The 23,325-nt window shown below is 41.4% G+C and overlaps 1 protein-coding gene across 2 annotated transcripts; it reads left to right on the top strand.

Moving 5' to 3' along the window:
• The first annotated feature begins 4,603 nt into the window (after positions 1 to 4,603).
• Positions 4,604 to 15,030, top strand: arrdc3a (arrestin domain containing 3a). 2 transcript variants are annotated; one of them, XM_080433957.1, is made up of 8 exons: positions 4,604 to 5,198; positions 8,346 to 8,427; positions 8,657 to 8,804; positions 9,472 to 9,574; positions 9,813 to 10,069; positions 10,896 to 11,058; positions 11,197 to 11,336; positions 11,501 to 15,030. In XM_080433957.1, the coding sequence occupies exons 1-8, from the start codon at positions 4,919 to 4,921 to the stop codon at positions 11,567 to 11,569; spliced, it is 1,242 nt and encodes a 413-aa protein (XP_080290083.1). In that variant the 5' UTR covers positions 4,604 to 4,918; the 3' UTR covers positions 11,570 to 15,030. The 2 variants fall into 2 exon arrangements, with proteins under 2 accessions (XP_080290083.1, XP_080290084.1); XM_080433958.1 differs by having other exon boundaries at positions 5,068 to 5,198; positions 8,275 to 8,427.
• The last annotated feature ends 8,295 nt before the right edge of the window (positions 15,031 to 23,325 follow it).

Below are 23,325 nucleotides of genomic sequence, written 5' to 3'. Positions count from 1 at the left end.
CTTTTAAACTTGTGTTGTATCACACGATAGGGAAAAGTTTCTGTTTTATTTAGATTTTTTTTACAATTTTGAAATTGTACTGTGATGTATCTGGATGACACTGCAAATGAGGGCGACCTCAATGTCTTTGGAGAATAAATGAAGGTTTGAGAAGTTGAAAAATGCTCAGAACATGCAGAGAGAGATAGTAGGGGGTACTAAGCACAAAAAATTGCCAAATCGTTACGCGGCGGATAAAAGCATGAAATTTGATACAGATGTCCCTTGGGTCATCCTAAAACATCCTAGAAGGGGTGCCCAAAAAAATCTTAAACAGGAAGTGAGTTATGGACAAAATTCAAAATGGCCACCTAAACTGTTGACCGTTGACTCAAAAGACACCAAAAGAATCTCCAAAAAGCATAAAATTTGGCACCCTTGGGTCATCCTAAGACATCCTAGAAGAGGAGCCCAAAGGAATCTGAAACAGGAAGTGAGTTATGGACTAAATTGAAAATGGCCGCCTAGTGTTGTCGATTGACTCAAAAGACAACTAAAGAATCTCATAAAAGCATACAATTTGGCACACATGTCCTTTTGGTCATCCTAAGACATCCTAGAAGGGGTGCCCAAAAAAATCTTAAGCAGGAACTGAGTTATTGACAAAATTGAAAATGGCCGCCTACAGTGTTGTCGATTGACTCAAAAGACAACTAAAGAATCCCATAAAAGCATACAATTTGGCATACATGTCCCTTGGGTCATCCTAAGACATCCTAGAAGGGGTGCCTGAAATTATCTGAAACAGGAAGTGAGTTATTGACTAAATTGAAAATGGCCGTGTACAGTGTTGACAGATGATGCAAAAGACACTCATAAAAAATAATCTCATATAAAAGCATGAAATTTGGTACAAATATCCCTTGGGTGTTCTGAATGCATCCTAAGGGGTGCCAAAAAAGTTTTAATAGTCTCTCAATGGAAAACACTCCTCCCACACGGGCTGAACTGCATATTCAAATCGAGCAGCCAATCTGGCATTTGGTCCAGAAGCCTGAAAGCTATGCAATCTCTACCATCTCCTGACAAATATGGATGGATTAAAGTCGCTGATTCGTGGACACCTTTATGGACACTCTTGCCAGAGGCTGCTTAAGTTTGTAGAGAACTCAAGTGTGGCTGCAAAGCTGAGCCCTTCTGTTCGAGAAAGTGTAGATGCCGGGATGCTGGGTTACCTTGCAGAGCATTATGCCAATGTGCTGGTAATTGCGAAATGGCACACATGAATACATGTAGTTACTAAACACTAATCACAAAAAAACTGTAATGATCAAGAACAAAATACATGAGAAGATAGAGTGTAAAACAAGCAAGAAGATGTAGAGTGCAAAATAAATAAGATGCAGAGAGTAAAATAAGAATATGCAGAGTAAGATAAGATGCAGAGTAAAATAAATAAGAATATGCAGAGAGTTAGATAAATAAAGAAGATTCAAAGAGTACAATAAAAAAAATAATGCAGAAAGTAAAATGAATAAGTGATGTAGAAATGAAAACAGAAGGTAGACTACAAAATACGGCAGGTTATGCACTGCATAACCTGTCGTATTGAGTCTGCATAATATGCAGACTGCCATGGTCAACTGTTTAAACAGCCATTTAGAATTTCTTCAACATGGTCCCTTCCTAAAAAGTTAATAAACAAGCAAATAAATAACCCCTTCTAGGATATATTAAGAAGCACTCAATGTACGTACCAAATTATACACTTTTATGACGTCCCTTTATGTTTTCTTTTGTGTCAACTGCTTTAGGCGGTCACTTCCTGTTTAAAACCTTTTTGGGCACCCCTTGTAGGATGCGTTCAGATCACCCAAGGGACATTTGTACCACATTTCATGCTTTTATGAGATTCTTTAGGTATCTTGCATCATCTTTCAACACTGTAGGCGGCCATTTTCAATTTAGTCAATAACTCACTTCCTGTTTCACATTATTTTGGGCACCCCTTCTAGGATGTGTTAGGATGACCCAAGGGACATATGTGCCAAATTGTATGCTTTTTGGAGATTCTATAGGCTTTTTGAGTCAATCGCCAGCACTGTAGGCGGCCATTTTCAATTTAGTCAATAACTCACTTCCTGTTGAAGACTTTTTTGGGCACCCCTTCTAGGATGTCATAGGATGACCCAAGGGACATGTGTGCCACATTTTATGCTTTTTGGAGATTATTTTGGTGTCTTTTGAGTCAACGGTCAACAGTTTAGGTGGCCATTTTGGATTTTGTCCATAACTCACTTCCTGTTTAAGATTTTTTTGGGCACCCCTTCTAGGATGTTTTAGGATGACCCAAGGGACATCTGTATCAAATTTCATGCTTTTATCCACCGCGTAACGATTTTTCACTTAGTACCCCCTACTATCTACAAGTGCAAGTTACATCCTGCAGACAGTTTGGGGACATTTGTATCATCACACTGTTGATTTGGTTTGTTGTACAACTAAAATAGTTGAAAATATGCTTAAAGCATATTTGCAGCTATTTTCAGATCATGGCATAATTTGTAAACTGACAATCTGCACTTTCTTAATCTGTATAACACACACACACACACACACACACACACACACACACACACACACACACACACACACACACACACACACACACACACACACACACACACACCAACAACAACAACTAAACAACAGTAAAAACTTTTTTACAAAAAGGCCTGAACAGCGACTGGAAATATGATGTAATTACCAAGAGGAAACGCTAGAGGGAAGCCTAAACCTATACATGAATGTGAATGAACCTGCATGATTGCCAACAGGTGATAAGGACCAGCTCAACTTTATTAAATATTAATGTAATGGCTTGTCCTTCCTTGTCATTGGTCGAGGAACAGTATGCAGCTGTGAGGAGCTCTCCTTCAGCAGGAAGGGGACTGAGTGACTGTGCTTAAGAAGTTTAACCCTCTGATTGGGATGGGGACATGGTGGTTCAGAGTCCTCCTGCAAGCAGTGGTGGAAAGTAAAGTATATTTACTCAAGTACTGTACTTAAGTGCACTTTTGAGGATTTGTTTATACTTTACTGGAGTATTTGTAATTTTCAATACTTTCTACTCCACTTCATGCCAGGGACCAATATAGTACTTTTACTCCACTATAATTATTTGAAAACTTTAGTTCGTAGTAACTTTGTAGATTTTTATAATTATTACAAAAGCACTCTACAAGCTTGTGATGTGTGCTGTGAGCTTGTAGATCTGCTATTTTCAAAGGATTTTTATACTTTTGAAAACTTGTGAAATGGCACCTTCTGCATAATGAGTACTTTTACTTTTGGTACTTTAAGTACATTTTTATGCCACCATTTTTGTACTTTTACCCAAGTGCATTTTGAATACCGGACTTTTAATTATAACAAGAGACATTGTCTACATTGTGGTATTGTTACTTTTACTTAAGTAAAAAAAAGTGAATACTTCTTCCAACACTGCTGATGAATAGCTTACTACTATTCAACAGGTGTTTATTTTTTTTAAGCCTTGGTTAGCCGGCAGGTGGCGCTTTGAGCTTCTGAGTTATGCTGTGTGTGGTGTAACAATGAGGAGCCCCAACCCCCAGTTTCCATGTGTGTCAGTGTAGTGTGGTCTGTGGACCATTTGAAGCTTCATACCTTGGATGCTGGGGTTGATATGGGAGGATAATTTCAACAGCTCGGCTAATATTCACAAATAATTTCCCTATATATTGTCTGATGTCCTCTGCATCACTCACAGAGTAACACGTTTTCTGTGGAATGCAGCAGGAGAATCTGTACCTAGAATACAGCATGGCTAGACAACTGGCCAGCTATGTTCTTCTTCGGTGACGGTGACCTATATATCTATATAACAGATACAGCTATACTGTTGGTGTTGCAGTTGCAGCTTGGCAATGGACCTCTTTGAGGCCTACGTGTTTTTCTATGACCTACATACGTAATAAGTGTGTAAGAAACTAGGTATAGGTCTATTATGTGCACTGCTGCAAATTATTTTTCTTGCATTCTTTATCCAGCATTTTTTCCTTTTATACATCAAATTGCCCCTTCCCATAGAAATGGCTGAATGTCCAGTGGATAGCAATAGCATAATATATATATTAGCTCAGCCTCTGGCCCATCGCGTTAGAAGGAGAACTCCTTCTAACGCGATGGACCAGAGCTACATACAGTGTCTATATACTGTGTGTTGCAGCTATCTAATGTGCATGTTTGATTCAAAGACCCCTTCGGGGTGAATCTACATTATTAACACAGGCGATCGCACATTAACGTCGATCGCACATTAACAAATTAATATTATTTTCAGCGTTTGCACAACGGTCGGCACCACGTCTCTCTCTCTCTCAGCTGTTGAACCCAACTAGTGTGTCATCTCATCTGGCTGCACACACAGTACAGTAACAGTAGTGGTGCCTCACTCACTGCCTCCTCCTCCATTGGTTCCACAAGACGGAAGGAGGGGGCTGGCTCATTATACGGATAGAAAAAAAGTGTTCGCGCATGCTCCGTGGGTTGTTTTTCACCCAAAAAGCCGACGCTTTAAGAGCGCCTCTCGCAGGGAGCGCAGCGTCTTTGACCGGAGACCCAACGCGAGAGAGACGAGACACTCGGGGCGGCTGTTATTCAGCCTTCCAGTGCGTCTCCAATGAACTGCACAAGAAGAGAAACCGTTTGATTGCCCTGGAACTGCTTATTTTTTTTTGCAGGGGCAAAAAAAAAGAAAAAAAGATACAGATCTAGTCAGTGTCTGAACAACACTGGCAATCTGTATTATTTTCTTATTTCTTAAATGAGATTATTTTTTATTACAAAGACTCTATTTTTTATTTCTTCTTACAGTCTCCTGTCGTAGGCTTTTGCCTTTTTTTTGTTTATTGCAACCATGGTGCTAGGAAAGGTGAAGAGCTTCACCGTGAGCTACGACTGTCTGAACGACAGCAACGTGCCGGTGTTCTCCAGCGGGGACTCGGTCTCGGGGCGGGTGGTGGTGGAGGTGACCGGGGAGATCCGCGTCAAGTCGCTAAAGATCCACGCGAAGGGCTTTGCGAAGGTCCGCTGGACCGAGTCCCGCAACGCGGGCTCCAACACCGCCTACACGCAGAACTACACCGAGGAAGTGGAGTACCTGAACCACAAGGACATCCTGATTGGACACGAGAGAGGTAAGAGAAGAAATTGATCATTAATTCAATATATTTTGTGTTTGCTTTTGATTGAAGATTATCGTTGGGGTCAGGTTGTTTTTTTGGCTGATGCTTTTGTCTTGAGTGACTGAACACAACTGAAATGACAGGGTAGAAAAATGAAACAAATATGAGGATATCAACATTTTTAGTAGCCTATACAACAATTCTATTGAAGATGCTCTTTGTGGGTGGATCGTTCATCGTTTGGGTCAGGTTGTTCTTGGCTGATGCTTTTGTCTTGAGTGACTGAACAACACGAATGAGATGACAGGGTAGAAAAAAGAAAGATGTGAGGATTTCAACGTTAATGTGTTTTAGTAGCTTATATTTGAGCCTGTGGTCGTATTTGACAGTGGCTGTAGGCTACTGTAGGAAAAAAAAGATCCATCCCCAAGTTGTTTGTGTCACACAAACAGCCCTCGAATGAATGACAGCCAGAGAGAGAGCTGCTTGCCTCCACACATCATCACCACTTTTGTTTTTACCAAATAGAAAATACAACAATTACAGTACAATCTCTGAGGTTCCAACACTCTGCTCTCTAGGATTTATTAGAGGATTTCACGTGCAACATTTGCTGCATATTATTCTGGGTTGTTTGTTACAATGTAGCCCCTTTTTCTTAAGTTTCCACCCATTGTTCAAAGCGGTTCAATCCTGTTCAGATTCCGGACGGGAGGGGGAGGGGGGAGGGGGGGGACTAGCCTGCTCCCTTGCTCTGCGCTGATTGGCTGAGGTGCTCGTGTGTCGCTGGCGACGTCATCCTCTTTGCAGAAAAGTGACAGAAGGCTCTGCAACTTTGCAAGATGCTGCTGTTGTTATCAAAGCCTGATTTATACAGGCCGTGGTCACTTTTACCAAACGCAACTTGTTCTAGATCTGTTATTTGTGGCAAGCGACAACCGCCTAAGATGGCATATAAATACATCTTTAGGAAATACTATTTAATAGCCCCCCTAAAAAGCTGTATTAAATGCTCAACAGGCTTGGTGGTCGACTAGGTTGTTAGATGCGTGCAGCTGCGTAAAATGCGCACTTTCTTTTAGAGATGGACTGAAATAGTGCGACTGTTGTAATTAATGATGAATAGGTTGCATTGGAAGAACTTATTGTCTGCAACGACTTGATAGAATAGAATATTTTGCCTAATACATGCCCAGGTTTAATTCATGCACCTGGCGCGTCACGATGCGTTTTAACGTACAAAGTAATAAAAGCTGGGATGTGTAACAGTATGTAAGACATTTGGGTTTATTTGGTGATAGAACGTCTCACATGTGTGAATGAATGGGTTGGATTGTTCTGCGTTGCATGCTGCATTACACGCGTCAGGGGGGCCGTCCCTCCCTCGGCGTTGCCAGATTCGGTGAGAGAAACAAGCAACCACGATCTAGGAAAACAAGCCCCAAATAAGCGACTAAATAGGCCATATGATCACTTTTTAAACCTATATGCATTGGCTATTTGAAAATAGCCAATCTACAAGCTCACAACGCGTCGCATCCGCTTGTAGATCTGCTATTTTCAATCTTGAAAAAAATTGGAATATTTTTGGAACATGATTCTAACAACAACACAATCAACACATTATGGGTATGGGTGTCCCTGGAACAAAATATTTCCAGATAGCATTAATTTGGGGGTCCTTGACATGAAAAATGTCAATAAAAAATCAAATAGAAACCTTGGAAGCGAGCCCAAAAAAGCAAACTACACCTTAGAAATAATCCCCCAAAACCGCAACTACAACTACCAATATTTACAAGCCACAGAACCAATATTTACAAGCCACAGAAAAATAAGCCCAAAGTCGCTTATAATAAGCGGACATGGCAACACTGGGCTGAGCCTGCCAGTGAATGCGTAATGCGTAATGAATGCGTAATGAGGGAGAGAAGCTGCTCGCACCGGTTCAGGCCGGTCTCCTCCTGCTGGAGTCTGACTGACAGCCCCAGAGTTGTTTACAGGGTTGCCATGTCCGTTTATTATAAGCGTCTTTGGGCTTATTTTCTGCAAAGTTCCTTATAAATATTGGTAGTTGCGGGTTGCAGGTTTTTTTGGGATTGTTTCTAAAGTGTGTTTGCTTATTTGGGCTTGTTTCCTAACGTTGTTTAAACCAGTGGTTCTGAAGCATTTTCAAGTCAAGGACCCCCCAGATTAATATGTTTTGTCTGTGGACCCCCATCTGAAAATATTTTTTTGCCAGGGACGAGAGACCTCCATACAAGATTTGTGTTGTTAAAATATTTCAAAAATATTCCAAATTCTTTCAAATATTCTTCAAGATTTTTATTTTTATTTTCAAATAGCCAATGTGCTATGTTTAAAGGGCAAAGGGCTCGCTTCTTTTGGGCTTGTTTTCATAGACCTGATGCTTGTGTCTAAAACCTGGCAACCCTGGTTGTTTACCACAAGAGAGCTCTCTGCTAAGGAGAGGAAGGGAGGGAGGGAGGGACTGCTGAGCTGGCAGAAAGTACAGCAGCCCTGCTGCCGGCTGTCCTGTCCGACCCTGATCTTTTATGCAGTTGTTGTTGCACTACTCTAGATGATTTGCCTTAAAAAAAATGTTGATTATCCGTTGTCTTTATCAAATAAGATCTAGTGCGTAATTTTATGATGCGCAAGCAACCCCCCTCCCCAGCAAACTGAGAATAAGGGCTATTTTTAGAGGAGAAAATGCCCGTCTACTGTACCCCGACTAACAAAACATAATCATATAGTAGCATGAATAAAAAAAACTATTCACATTACCACATGGAATTCATATCGTTAGACATTCCTATTCTAAAACGGGTCTCTATATGGATGTTTGAGATACAATGTTCAGTGTACGTTCAGTGTTTTTTTGTATATGAAAAAAACACAGTTTTGTCATGGTTTATAATATTTCATAATCGGTCTCTTGCACTGTGTGATGTTGTAATATTAATGCATGCTGATGCATGTTTAAGTCCATTTCTTTGTTTCAAACTAACACATGTGATAGTAGTACTAAAGTCCATTTATTATACTCTCTCTGTCTCCCCTGCCCTGTGTTGTTATGACTTTTCAGATGCCTTCGTAAAGAATATTACCCAGGTATGGTACACACGTGTCTGGAACATTGTCCCTCTTTTCTTTCAGACGATGACAACTCTGAGGAGGGTCTCACCACTATCCATTCAGGAAGACATGAGTATGCATTCAGCCTCGAGCTTCCACAGACGTGAGTGTCTTTTCCACTGCGCTCATCATCTTGAACAGTGAAAACGGGGGTTAAAAAAATGCAACGTTAGTCTTGTTATATTGTCATCAATGTCTACGGGGCAGGCTGTGTAGATCTTGTGAGCTAGAAGGGCACATTTTCATGATGATCTGTATTCACTACTGGCAACTTGAAACTCCCCCGACGATGGTTAAACTTGACCATTTTTTTTATTCCTCCTGTCCCGCAGACCTCTGGCTACCTCTTTTGAAGGGAAACATGGCAGCGTGCGTTACTGGGTAAAGGCAGAACTCCACAGGCCATGGCTCCTGCCCATGAAGACCAAGAAGGAATTCACCGTCTTCGAACACATCGACATCAACACTCCATTGCTTCTAGTGAGTTTCTCTCCCCCTTCTCTCTTTGTTTTTCTAAAAACTAATCTCTCTAAGACAGCCTTGTAGAGTCCTGTTATTGAGTGAGTTCTTCCTGTTGGCTGAGGTTTCTGAGAAGCAAGAGTATATTATTCTATGCACAAAAGTGTGATTCATCCAAGGCCGCAGTTTCCAAACAATATGGGTTGAATTTGGATTGAATTTGGAAAGAACTACCAATGTAGTTCTTCACTGCTTGTTCCCAATTATGATGTATTTGCTTGCAGCTAGTTTAGGCTGGCTATGTAATTGTAGTTGCGTGTCAGCAACTTGGTGGTACGTCCTATAAAAACAATTGCCATGGGCAAATGCAAGTATATGTTGAGATGAAAGCGCTAGTTTGGACTGATGTTGATGGACGTGTTAAATGCCAGCTTGATGATATATGTAATAATGTAGTAATGCGCGGAAACTAATTAGTGTTGCCATGAACACAAAATGATATGCCTGGTTTTGAAAGATATGCCCTCAGGCAACGATATAGTTTGCACCAGTTTCTGTCAGGAGACCAAGGTTTCAACAGACAGTTTTATCCAGACAAGGAAAATAGATTTTTTTTTGTGGGTGGCGGAAAAAAACTCTTGACTAACTTGTCTTTCATTTCCCTTTTTTTGTGTGTTTTTCTCTGTAGTCACCGCAGGCAGGCACAAAAGACAAGACACTTTGCTGCTGGTTCTGCACCTCAGGTCCCATCTCCCTAAGTGCCAAAATCGAAAGGAAGGGATACACCCCCGGTAAGCCAAAAACCGTTGCTGCAGTCTATTTGCAGTGAAATTGGAAACAGTAATATAGCCCCCCCCCCCCCCAGCCGTCAGTAATCAATTACGCAAGAATTATCACACTGATTACCGAAAGCTCTTACTTATAGATTACAAACTGAAGAAGGTTCAGTGTTGGCAGAAAAAGTTTGAAAACCCCAGTAGAATGACTGGACATGAAATGAACCCCCCCGCCTCTCTTTTCCCGCTGCAGGAGAGTCGATTCAGATCTTCGCCGAGATTGAAAACTGCTCCTCCCGCATGGTGGTGCCAAAAGCAGCCATCTACCAGACCCAGACATTCTATGCCAAAGGGAAGATGAAGGAGGTGAAGCAGCTGGTGGCCAACCTGCGCGGAGAGTCCCTGTCCTCGGGCAAAACGGAGACCTGGAGCGGCAAGATGCTCAAGATCCCGCCAGTCTCCCCCTCCATCCTGGACTGCAGCATCATCCGAGTGGAGTACTCCCTCATGGTGAGTGAGAATGACTCTCAACCACTTAAACCCTATATGTTGACCAGGTTCTCAAGGGCCTTATACTTAACACTAAATATCAAGTGCATTGTGAGCCTGTGGATCGGCTAATTCTGGCAGCTGCCCCCCCCCCCCCAGAATAGGATTGCAAGTGGTTAATTATATTTTTTAATTTTTTATTTCGCTTTGCAGTCTTTTGGTCATGTGCCTTGGTCTGTTGATGGCTAACTTGCACACAAGGTCAAAACGTCATTAGAACTGACACTTCAGCCTGTATTAATTGAGTTAAACAGCAGCCAGGTTGCTCAATAATCGTTACCAGTGTAGGATCAATATTTCCTAGAGAGATTGGCGTCTCCGGGAGGTCTGACTCAGCCAACCTTGAACCAAAGCCTGGGATTGTACCAGGTGTTCTCTCTGCATGCACTGTTAAGAGGATTAGCCCAGGATATCTGAGGCAACACCTGCCTGGGAGGCGCTTATGACCCCTTTACCCTGTGAACTGACCATCCCAGACAACCAGCCCCGGGGCCTGGTACTACATGAGACTGACCCACATATTTACAGACCTGCCGCTGACCCACATTGGCTCTGGCGACTTTCAACATCATGTTATACAACTTTTAAGCCGTTTCACAAACCACTCGTGTTTGTTCGTTTCATGGGGTTTGGTGTCACTCCATGCCAGTGCTCTTGTTTCAGTTTGACCACAGCACATTTAGGCACCGTGTTTTCATCCCAACACGAGATGTTTAACAGACCCTAACCATCTCTCTCTCTCTCTCTCTCTCTCTCTCTCTCTCTCTCTCTCTCTCTCTCTGTGCAGGTGTACGTGGACATCCCAGGGGCCATGAACCTGTCCCTTAACCTTCCCCTGGTCATCGGCACCATACCACTCCACCCCTTCGGCTCCCGCACCTCCAGCGTCAGCAGCCAGTGCAGTATGACCATGAGCTGGCTGGGCATGGCTCTGCCTGAGAGGCCTGAAGGTAAGCTCAGAACATACCACATACTCCACCCATGACCTTTTGTACAACCTGCTTTCAAAGGGGAGTAATTATGGGCCGTTTGATTCGAGTTCAGTGTTCTCTGGAATGCTAATCGCTGTGTCCGTCCCTCCTCCTCAGCCCCTCCAAGCTATGCAGAGATCGTGACGGAGGAACAGAGGCAGAGCCTTGAGGTTCCCTCAGCCCGCGAGGAGCTAGACGGTCCTCTCTTTGCCTACATCCATGAGTTCCGCTTCCAGCCCCCTCCTCTGTACTCTGAGGTGAGCAGCAATCATCAGTGCATCCTCTTTGGATGGGTAGCAAAATAACTTTAGGCTGATGCTCTCAAAGTCCATTTTTTGATCAAATTAAAAAGCAACATCCAGTGACTAAAGCCTCTCTTCTCTCTCTCTCTCTCTCTCTTTCTCTCTCTCTCTCTCTCTAGATCGATCCTAACCCAGATCATGCCATCCGTGCAGAGGAGCGCAGACCTGACACCTGTCCGTCTCGCTGAAGGAAACCCTGAACTTTACCCCGAAGAACTCGGGGAGGAACTTGGGAAAACAAAAAACTTCCTCCAAGCTGCAAGGCTTGGCTTTGTTTATTTTTCCCCGGCGACAGCGCTTGCACTCCGCCGTCGACGTCGAGAGAAAACAAACAAACAGAATAACCAACAAACCAACCCACGACTCACCGACCGACAAACAAACAAAAGACTTGAGGACGATGAGTTCGGTTGGGGGCAAAACTCCTCTCACTTCCCCTCAGTGGGGAGAGGAACAGGAAGTCACTACTTGGGAGGGGGTACCACATCTGCCTGTGGGGGGAGGGAGGGGGGGGGGTTAAGGGCAGACAAACATGCATCCGATCTACTAGAGAAACCCCTCTGCAACAGCAACAGCCCTGGTGGTCATACTGATGATGATGATGATGATGGCGACGACACATCAGGGCTCCATCTGTCCATCTTTCTTTTTTGTTTTATCCCTTGATTCTTCTTTACTCGTGGCACATAAAGGACATGGGCTCTTCACAGAAAGGGCAGGACTAATCATGTCCAGACCTGAGCAGAATCAAGACAAGAGAGAGACGGGAAAAATCGGCAACAACCACAATAACCTGATAACCACCATACTCTTTTAAGAATGAAAGCGCTGAGCGGCGTCAGTCAACAACGGAGCAAAGACTTGCCTCCTCCTGCCTCTTTTGGGATTTTTAGTTTTGCACCTTTTTATCCTTTGCTTGAGTTGTGTGGCTCCGTTTGACGAGAACTGAGAAAAGAAATCACTAATAGTTTGGTTTCAGCCTTGTATTGCGCACTATATTAAAGAAACTGCAGGCTTAACTCCTTAGACTATCCGCACAACTGAGCAATGCAGAGAACAGCGTTTGATTTTTTTTTTAAGAGAGAGAAATGGACAAGAACAATGCACTGATTTTGTTTTAAGCTGTTTTAATGACATTTCCTGAATTACTTTTTTTTTTTTTCGTGACTAGACTGGACTTATATACAAACTTGCGGCACACTATTCCCACCCGGAAGCTCTTCTTATTTACAATGTCGCCTCCTCAGCTCAGACCCAAGTGTGGCTTCTTCCCTCCTGTTTAGCTGATCTCTTCTGCGTCTGTCATAGAACGTCTGTCTGTGTGTTCAGCTCAACATAGAACGCCTTTCAGCCAATGTGTGTTGTTTCTTCTTTTCTTTTTTCCCCCCTTTTCTTTTTGCTTTGCGTTGAGGTTGCTCTGGGTTCAGGCTAGGAGGGTTGCAGTCTTTCTTTTTCCACTCAAATTGTACCCGCAAGAGAGAAAAGTGTATGCGTGTGTGTGCGTGCATGCGTGCGTGTGTGCCAGCGTGGTTGTTTGTATATTACAGAAAGGGTGGGGTACGTAAACAGAGGGACTCCCCTCACTTGGTTAGCTCGCTGCAGCCCCCCTATCCCCGATCTCAGGGTAACACTGGCTTACATAACTGCCTAAAAGAAAAAAAAAGTACTGTCTCAGGTGGTCTTCTTACTTGCCAAACGGTTATTGGGGGGGTGGGGTATATGTTATGGTTTTCTTTTAAATTGCACTGTTTAGAATAATGAAGAGTTTGTTAAAAAAGAAAAAAAAAGAAAAAAAATGAACTTATACCAAACCGAGAGAGATGAGAAGTACATGAGAAGCAAGGCAGCTTTCTCAGATGAATGACATTCCCTTTTTGTCCTGCTGCAACTTGCCCAGTTCATCCAACCAACTGTTAGATTCACCAGACCAGTGAAGCCAAAATGCTAGGAATAATGAAAAAAAGAAAAGCGATACAAAAATGGGAGGACATTTTACGATCTTGCTTCTGCTACGGTAAAAAAAATAAAAATAAGAAGCAAGCCCCATCATCACCAGCGAATAGCTGGGGGACACTGCTGAACCTCTGTTTGACCCGGCCTCAGAACAAGTAGTGTTAGGTTGACACGGGTAATACATTGGTTTTCTAACTCGTTCAACGCAGAAAGACCGGCTGGAACAGTGGTTTAGCAGAGTCGGGAGGAGGAGAAGATACGGAGAAGAAGCAGCACTTTGTTTTTATAAGAAAATGAGAAAAAGAAAAACTTAGCATTTCGCGGTGAAGGTCTGGAGAGGAAAACATTTGGTTGGGACCATGTTATTACTGAAGCGACATTTCAGGCAAGCAGTGTTGTATAGGACATGAAAACATTTAATCTTTTCAAGATTAGTGACTTTCTTTCTTTTTGTTTTTGTTTTTGGAAAGTTTACATTTTAACCGTAGCTGACGACATGTGTGTGTGTGCGCGCGTGTGTCTGTGTGTGTGTGTGTGTGTGCACGCTCTTATCGATATCCAGCTGACAACTTTATGACTGAACAGATTCTGACAGTAACCGACGCAACTGCAGATTATTGAAAAGATTACAAAAAAAGAAAAGAAAAAGTGATCTTATCTTAGTGGCCTTGACATAGAAAAGACCCTGATGGTGATAATATAACTTCATATTTCAGTGTCTGTGTTCTCTGTTCCCTTTAAAACTCTTCCTTCTCCTTTTTCTTTTCATCTATATCTAATAACTGTCCGTTTGAGATCTTTACATGTTTAATCAAAAGGGACAAAAAGGGAAGAGAAGACAATAAGTCATTTTTTTAAAAATAAAAACATAAAAATAAGCGAATGTTTTTCAAGACACGACGGTCCCTGGACAAAGCCTCTTTGATTGTGTGTTTAGTCCAAGGCAGATAAGAGCTCCCACTGGGCTGTTTTATTTTATTTTGTTTTATTTCATGTACTTTTGGGCATTGATGTAGTTTTGCTTTACCAGGCCAGACGACGACAACAAAACGCTATTGAGTTGGAGTCGAGACCCTCTCAGTCTGGGTGGGGGGCCGGTGGCAGCTGTTGACCAGCCAACCCTTCCCCCCCCCTGCTTGAGAACCGCTTAGTTATCACAGAGCAGTAGACAAATCGCTTTATTCCGAGATGATAATAATGAAAAAAAAAGATAAGACTTCTCTCACAGTCATATTTTGTTGTAATTATCATCCTTGTTTGGATTTTATTTTTTTGTCTTAGGGAATCTGCGTCAAGCTTAAACAATGATGAATGAATAAGCTCACACATTTTTCTTTGTTTCAGGTCGGTCAGTTCCATAGTCCATTCACTCTATGGGCCTCAGAATATAAGTCCGGTGTCAAACTTAAGCTAAAACTCCTGACTTATGATAAAAGGCAGAAACTAAAATGTTAAGGAACAAGAACTAGGGAGGGGTGGGATCTGAAACGTTTTAGAAACAAAGTGCAATATTACTCATTTCAGTTTTCTTTATTCTCCATTTGTATGTCTCGTTTATTTTTCCTTTTATTTTGTCTTTAAGTTTTGCTGATCATGATGATGTATAGATATTGTACGAATATGTTATGAATGATTTTAACCTTTTGTCTAGTTCTTCCTTTTGAGTTGAATAAACCTTTGTTTTAATTGAAAAGTACAGTAACTGGCAATTTCCTTCTTTTCTGCATGAATACGCACAACATTATGCATTAATGCATATATCATTTACAAATGAATTCCTCTATAAACACACTTTATTGCAGGAACACTACGATAGGCAGTTGAAACATGGGGGGAAAAAGCAAATATGCTGTACAAACATGGTTTGAAAATTGGGTCATAGCACCTCTCTAGCTTGAAAGAAAACAAGCTACCTCTCACCAGCTAAAAGGCCTCTTCTAATAACTAGTGCAACAGCGCTCCTAATGGTTATATGCACAATTGCACCTAACTTTGGCGCAGTCTGTTGCATGATAATAGAAGGCCCCACAGCAGGCTCATACCATACATACCATATACTCAAAGCCCTGTTTGTGCTCTGTACTGGTACAGAGATAGTTTTTTGTAATTTCATTTCATTTCAAACCTTTATTTATACTCGAAGGACATTGAGGTTGCCCTCATTTTCAGTGTCGTCGAGACTCGAGATACATCACAGTACAGTTTCATTTTCACATCAATATTCATATCAATGATAAAACAAAAGAAAACAAAACAGAAACAAAAAAAATACAGAAAGTTTCCCCTATCGTGTGATAGAACACAAATTTAAAAGCAGTTGCAGATACTTGTGGGCACCTGTCTGCAATCAAAGATTTAAATTGACCATATGTTATGGGGGAACAGATCTTAAAGCTGTAGTTCATTGCAATGGGTATTGCAATAGGTATTGCAATGTAAAAAGGCAAGTTTTCTTTCTTCACCAGATATCTTCATATCTGCACGTATCAAAACCTTAATAGCTCCTTTTGAGCAATGATTAAGGTGGTGTTAGAGGGTGAAATTAGTTGGCAGTATAGGCAGTACTCCAGCTGACTCATCATCATGACACCCCTGTGAACGCAGAATGTCATTTATCAGATAGACTGCATACTGTTTTTCTTCCAGATTTAGTCACGATAAACACAGTTCTTAGCTACTTTTTCATTTTCTATAAAGAAGTGTTCGTTACAACACTCCTCAGATGACAGTGAAGTCACAATGTAAGGACTTTTAAGACCTTTAAAATACCCCCCAAAAAGAGAGAGAAAATACCATTCAAACAAACTATACTATAATAATGGTCAAACATTGACCAAATTGTCAAATGATATAAGAAAGAGGTTCACAACGTGAGACGTTGTGAGATTGTAGATCAGCTATTTTCACAATATTTATCTGTGGAACCGAGTCAAACTAAATGTAATCACCTCAACTCCTACAATTCGGGGTGGGGGGGGGGGTCCCCAGTTCAAATATCATTATGATTGGAGGTCCCCAGTTCAAATATCATTATTTTGGGGGGTCACCAGTTCAAATATCATTATTTTGGGGGGTCACGGCCTAAAAAAGGTTGAGAACCACTGCAGTATAACCTACGTACCACTTCCATTCCATTCAGAGTAGCCTATTTGCCATTGTTTAAGATGTGTGTCAGTTTTCGGTTTCATAGCCAGATTGTTATCCTTTTCTTTTCTTTTCCGTTTTTGCAGAGCAGAAATATTTTTAGGTCACATTCATTCACCTTCTATACCTGCTTGAACCAATTCAGGATGACTGGGGCGAGGGCTGGGCAATACAGTATATCGATATCCACATGGCTAAGAGCCCCTATAGGCCCTAGAGACGCCAGTGATGGAAGAGTTACTCACAATGTTTTACTTAAGTAAAAGTATCAATACCACAATGTGAGAAAATAGTCTGTTACAAGTAAAAGTTTGGTATTCAACATTTACCTGAGAGAAAGTACAAAAGCATTGGCATCTAAATGTACTTAAAGTACCAAAAGTAAAAAGTACTAATTGTGCAGAATGTCACCATTTCACAAGTTTTAAAAATGCATACAAATTTACAAATCTTTTGAAAATAGCAGATCGACACGTTGTGGGCTTGTAAGATCGGCTATTTTCAAATCCTCGTGTTTACCTTGATTACTGTAAGTCGCTCTGGATTCAGTGGATTGAGAGTGTCTGCTAAATGCCTAAATTGTAAGTTGTAATTGTAAATTGTAGTAGAGTAAAAAATACCTCAAAATTGTACTTAAGTACAGCACTTAGAGTAGAGTACATATACTTAGTTACTTTACACCAGGGGTTTTCAATCAGTGGTCCGGGGACCACCAGTGGTCCTTGAGGGAGTACCAGGGGGTCCCCAGCAAAATTAGTTAACAGCATCACAATCATTTTTAACCACTTAGCTTTGGCTATTCAAAAATAGCAGATATACAAGCTCATAGCGCAGCACCGAGTGCCGCGCTACGAGCTTGTAGATCTGCTATTTTTGAAAAAGTGTGCAAATCTTTGAATATTTATATTCTTTAAAGCGAAAATGAACTGATATCTTTGCTTCTGGTGGTCCCTGGCACAAAACATTTTCAAATGGGGGTATATCAATTTAGGGGTCCTTGGCATGAAAAAGGTTGAAAACCACTGCTTTACACAGTCCATCACATTGTCTGTGGGCTGTGTGGGAGGAACCAAGTCCCACAACACAGGGAGGAGAATGCCCGGGCCGAGGTTGGGAATATGGGCTGATGGGAAGGGAGGGAGGGGTGGGGGGGGTTGTGAGATGACAATGCTAACCTCTGAGTCACAGTTAAGGTTGAGTTATAGTTGCGACGCCGGTCTCGCACAGCTGATCTACAAGCAGTGGTGGAAAAAGTTCTCACGAGTTCAATGAGTATCAATGCTGCAATCTAGAAATACTCTGTTACAAGTAAAAACCCAGGATTTTAATTAAATGTACTTGAGTAAAAGTACAAAAGTATCTATTGGTATCAAAATGTACTTAAAGTACCAAAAGTAAAAAGTACTCATTGTGCAGAATGTCACCATTTCACAAGTTTTCAAAAATACTTAAAAATATTTTGAAAATAGCAGATTTACAATGCGACGCGTTGTGGGCTTGTGAAGTATATATTAAGGCTGAAGTGGTTTAATATGTTTTGTAATAATGTAAAAAATCCGCAAAGTAACTGTAAATGTACAATATTTGCCTCTTAGATGTATAGTGGAGTAGAAGTAAAAGTATTGAAAATTGGAAATACTCAAGTAAAGTGAACAATACCTCAACTCCTGTCTTGAGATGACAGCGCTAACCTCTGGGTCACAGTTAAGGTTGATTTATATAGTTGCAACACCGGTCTCGCATGGCTAAAAGCTACCGGTTTAGAAGGCATTTGTAGAATCGGCCTCAGGTCTTAATGGGTTAATCTTTGTGAGTGTGTGTGGGGTCAAAGGTGAGCAGACAGTCGGGTGACGATGGCCAGGCCATGTTGGACACGCAGACGGCATAGACACAGACTGGACTTGCACACTGACTTGCCTCCTGAAAACCAGTGGTGTAACTAAGTACATGTAGGCTATCTACTCATGTGCTGTACTTAAGTACAATTTTGGGGTGAGTAGTTCCAATTTTCAATACTTTAACTTTTAGGCCTACTCCACTACATCTAAGAGGCAAATATTGTATTTTTTTATTCCACTATTTTTTTTTGGAAAACTTTAGTTACTAGTTACTTTATAGATTTTGATTGTTATTACAAAACATATTAACCACTTCAGCCCTATACACACTTTGGCACAACGTATTCACAGTATTGGCTCATGAAAGTCCCTTTCATGGGTGTACGTTTGTTGTTGTTTGGAAGCCCCTATAACCCTAAGACAATGTTCTATCATTTTCTCCATTATCTTGAATCTTAAAGTTGTACATTTAATGTTTGTTTGTTGTTTGTAGACGGACACATGTGAGATCATCTAATGTCTCTTCTTAAACCCGGGCTTGTCTTTGTATCTGCATATGTCGCTGGCTTCCATTGAAAATGAATGGTAGCGTGTATCTTTTATCTTTTAATCTGCCCGTGTGAACGCACCATAATGCTGCGTTCACACGGGCAGATACAAAGATATACAGTCTACCATTAATTTCCAATGGAAGTCAGCTACACGCAGAAAGATACATCTGACGTTTGTAGATCTGCTACAAAAGATACAAAGATATACAAAGCTACTAATTGAAGTTGAGCTGGGTTCAACGTCCAGATACAAAGAAACAAAACTACAACTGTAGCTCCGATGACGCAGCGAAGACGATGACGTCAACGATGATACAAAGTGACAGAGCGACAAATATGCTGTGTATCTTTGTATCTCTTTGTATCATAATCTGCTCGTGTGAACGCAGCATTAGACATCTTTGAAGAAGATGAAGATATCAAGTCGAGCAGAATAATATGAAACAGAATGAGTTCCATAACAACAATGGCTTCATTTCTGGACTGGGTTGCAGGTAAGGTGAGTGAGTATTCCCTGCAATGCTCTCCAGGAACCAGCGGTGAAACCTGACACTGATGCAGTGCAGAGGGGCTGGGAGCCAGGCGGGGGACAGCCAGCCCACAGGGCCATACAGCAGCAAAACACATCATTTATTGATCCGTGCTGCATTGTGTATGCATGAGAAGGAACATGCAGGCCTGTTGCAAACCCAGTGGTGGAAAGTAACTAAGTAAGTACATTTACTCAAGTACTGTACTTAAGTGCAATTTTGAGGTACTCTTTTGCTTTACTGGAGTATTTCCAATTTTCGTTACTTTTACGTACTTGCTCCACTACATCTCTGAGGCAAATATTGCACTTTTACAATTATTGCACGACAATTATTTGAAAACTTTAGTTACTAGTTACTTTGCACATTTAGATTGTTATTACAAAACATACATTAACCACTTCAACCCTATTTTGTCTACTTGAATATAGCTGATCTACCAGCTCACAATGTGTCACGATGCGACGCATTGTGAGCTGGTAGATCTGCTATTTTTCAAAGGATTTTTATACATTTGAAAACGTGTGAAATGGACCACTCTGCATAATGAGTACTTTAACTTTTGGCACTTTAAGTATATTTTGATGTCAATACTTTTGTACTTTTACTCAAGTACATTTTGATTACCAGACTTTTACCTGTAACAGAGAGTATTTCTACATTGCAGTATTGATACTTTTACTTAAGTAAAAAAAAAAGAGTACTTCTTCCACCCCTGATCGAGGAAAAGACCAGCATGATGCAACTTGTATCTCGTTTTGACCCTGTTCACGTATACCTTGAAACTCTGTTATTACTCTGGAATGATTGCCACTGGAGAAGATTAGATATACACTGCATCTGGGACACTAAAGAAATTTGATCTTACATGCCATGGTCTCTTTTTATAAGTTATGTCAAGAACCTGACGTATAGATAAACTTTATGTTATTGTTACCACTCCTCTGGTGTGGGTATCCTAGACCAATATCATATTACAAAAGTGATGGGTCGCATTCAGAATGGCAAGAGTGAGTTAACTTCTTTATTGTTATTTCGTCTCCATGCCTTTAAGGCTTACAGAGGACAAACGTTTCTGCTATCCAGCCTTCGTCAGCGTAAAGAACCTGACGTTCACATGACATAAATATAGGTTTAGGATGTTTATGGTTGGATCTCTGAGCATTAGCCGGGTCAGGAGGTTGGCTCTGTCCCTCCCAGTGTACTTTATATATATGTATGATTAATGTCGTCAACGTCAGTGATGTAAAGTAACTAAGTTTACTCAAGTACTGTACTTAAGTACAATTCTGAGGTATTTTCACTTTACTTGAGTATTTCCAATTTTCAGTACTTTTACTTCTACTCCACCACATCTCAGAGGCAAATATTAAACTTTTACTCCACTACAATTATTTGAGAACTTTAGTTACTAGTCACTTTTATATTTAGTTTATCATTACAAAACATACATTAACCACTTCAACCCCAATATACAGGAGCCATTTGAAAATAGCCGATGCGACGCATTTGTATACATTTAAAAACTTGTGAAATGGGACATTCTGCATAATGAGTGGTTTCTACTTTTGGTACTTTAAGTACTTTTGTACTTTTACTCAAGTAACTTTTGAATTCCGGACTTTTAACAGAGTATTGATACTTTTAGTGGAGGTGAGGGGGGGGGGGTTCTAGATTGGGAACAACATTGATTGATTGCTGCCCCCATGTTCAATTTGAAAAAATAATAATTAAAGTTGTATAAAAAAAACAACTCTGTTATGAGGAGGTTATACTTCAAAGCAGAGTAATCTCAATGAGGCAACAAAGGATAAGAAGTAGTTTACTCTGTGCCCCTTTCTCATCATTCATCATGTTATGTAATATGTTCTCTTAATTCAAATAGACAGATTTGCACAAATATCATAATGTCAATCCATTGTACGGTTCTTCTTGTGTGCATAATACTTCTTTGTGTATATAATACTTATCCTGTTGCTACGTTCTGAAGCTATGCTCGCACTAAGCATGACTATTGCCACACGAATGTTATACTTGCTGCCAGTTCTAAAAGTGACTTGTCATTCTTTTTGTTGCTTTAGTTCAAATGTTAATATAAATATTTAACTTGCTTGTGAGGGGCTGAGGGGGCATGGTGACATGGCTGCTACGTTCCAGCCTCGTACACGCACGCACGCACGCACGCACGCACGCACGCACGCACGCACGCACGCACGCACGCACGCACGCACGCACGCACGCACGCACGCACGCACGCACGCACGCCACACACACACACACACACACACACACACACACACACACACACACACACACACAGCTGTCTCTCTAGCCTCCACTTGGAGCTTGTTAGCTCAGGCTTCTCATGAACAATGCACAGCCACCCTCATTCGGTGAGTGGCAGCCGTGAAGGAACAAACGTTTTGGCTGGCAGGCAGGCAGGCAGGCAGGCAGGCAGGCAGGCAGGCAGGCAGGCAGGCAGGCAGGCAGGCAGGCAGGCAGGCAGGCAGGCAGGCAGACAGACAGACAGACAGACAGACAGACAGACAGACAGACAGACAGACAGACAGACAGACAGACAGACAGACAGACAGACAGACAGACAGACAGACAGCTCACCAGCTCAGCACACAGAAGGACATGAGCTGGGAAGCATCACGACCCTGAAAGCAGTGACTTTCAGGGTTGCCATGTCTGCTTATTATAAGCGACTTTGGGCTTGTTTTTCTGTAAAGAGTTGCTTGTAAATATTGGTTAGTTGCGGGTTGTGGTCTTTTAGGCTTGTTTCTAGAGTGTAGTTGCTTATTTGGGCTTGTTTCCTAACTGTTGTTTAAACCAGTGGTTCTCAAACATTTTCATGTCAAGGACCCCCAAATTAATATGTGACCCCCCATCTGAAAATATGTTGTGTCAGGGACCCCCGTACCAAATTTGTGTTGTTAAAATGTTTAAAAACTATTCCACATTTCTCACTTTATTTAAAGATTCTTTTTTTTTAATTAGCAGATCTACAAGCTCTGTCTGTGCAACTCGTTGTGAGCTTGTAGATCGACTATTTTCAAATAGCCTACAGGCTATAGGTTTAAAGTGCTCATGTGGCCTATAGTCATTTCTTCTGTATGTATAGATTTAAAGTGCTTATGTGACCTGTTAGTCGCTTCTTCTGGGCTTGTTTTCATAGACCTGGCTGCTTATTTCTCTCTCATAATCTGCCAACACTGGTGACTTTAGTTGTATCCGGTAAGCCGGCTTAGCGACCCCGGCCTATAGGGACCGCGGCCTTTCAGTGAGTCAGTCAAGTAGCTCCAGTGGGAGCCAGTATTATTTTGTAATTGACAAAAACCCATGTTTTGTTTTTTGTTTTTTAATAAAGCCCCCTGGCCATTGTCCAGTAGTAGGGGACTGCAGCTCTTGCCTGAGTGAGTTTGATCTTTGTGCAACCGTCCGTCAGTGGTGGAAAAATATCGGCCATTTTCAAATGGCCGAAATGTAATGGCTGTATGTTTTGTAATAATAATCAAAATCTACAAAGTACTAAAGTTTTCAAATAATTGTAGTGGAGTAAATGTACAATATTTTCCTCTGAGATGTAGTGGAGTAGAAGTACAAGTACTGAAAATAGGAAATACTCCAGTAAAGTAAAAAAAATACCTCAAAATTGTACTTAACTTAAGTACAGTACTCAAGTAAATGTACTTAGTTACTTTACACCACTGCCGTCCTCATCCACAATGCTCCTTTCCCACCTCCTTCCCCTTCCTGTTGCCTTTGTTACATTGCATAGGCTGCAACTTTCCATCTTTATAGAGCCAGTCTGTGCTTTCTGCAGTGGTGCTGTGGCACTGCTGTTTGTTTATGCAATGACCCATCTGTAATGTTCACCTCTCTCTCGCTCTCTGACGCAACAACAAATCCATCAATGTCACTC

The sequence above is a fragment of the Gymnoscopelus braueri genome (genome assembly GCF_963280865.1).
Source record: "Gymnoscopelus braueri genome assembly, chromosome: 7".
Lineage (NCBI taxonomy): Eukaryota > Metazoa > Chordata > Actinopteri > Myctophiformes > Myctophidae > Gymnoscopelus > Gymnoscopelus braueri.
The sequence above is the reverse complement of the archived record's forward strand: the minus strand, read 5'-3'. Positions and strand labels throughout refer to the sequence as shown.

Coding starts and splice junctions, on each gene's coding strand:
- arrdc3a (XM_080433957.1), top strand. CDS start 4,919: ATGGTGCTAGGAAAGGTGAAGAGCTTCACCGTGAGCTACGACTGTCTG. Junction 8,428..8,656: donor AGCCTCGAGCTTCCACAGAC/GTGAGTGTCTTT, acceptor CCTGTCCCGCAG/ACCTCTGGCTACCTCTTTTG. Junction 9,575..9,812: donor AAGGAAGGGATACACCCCCG/GTAAGCCAAAAA, acceptor TTCCCGCTGCAG/GAGAGTCGATTCAGATCTTC.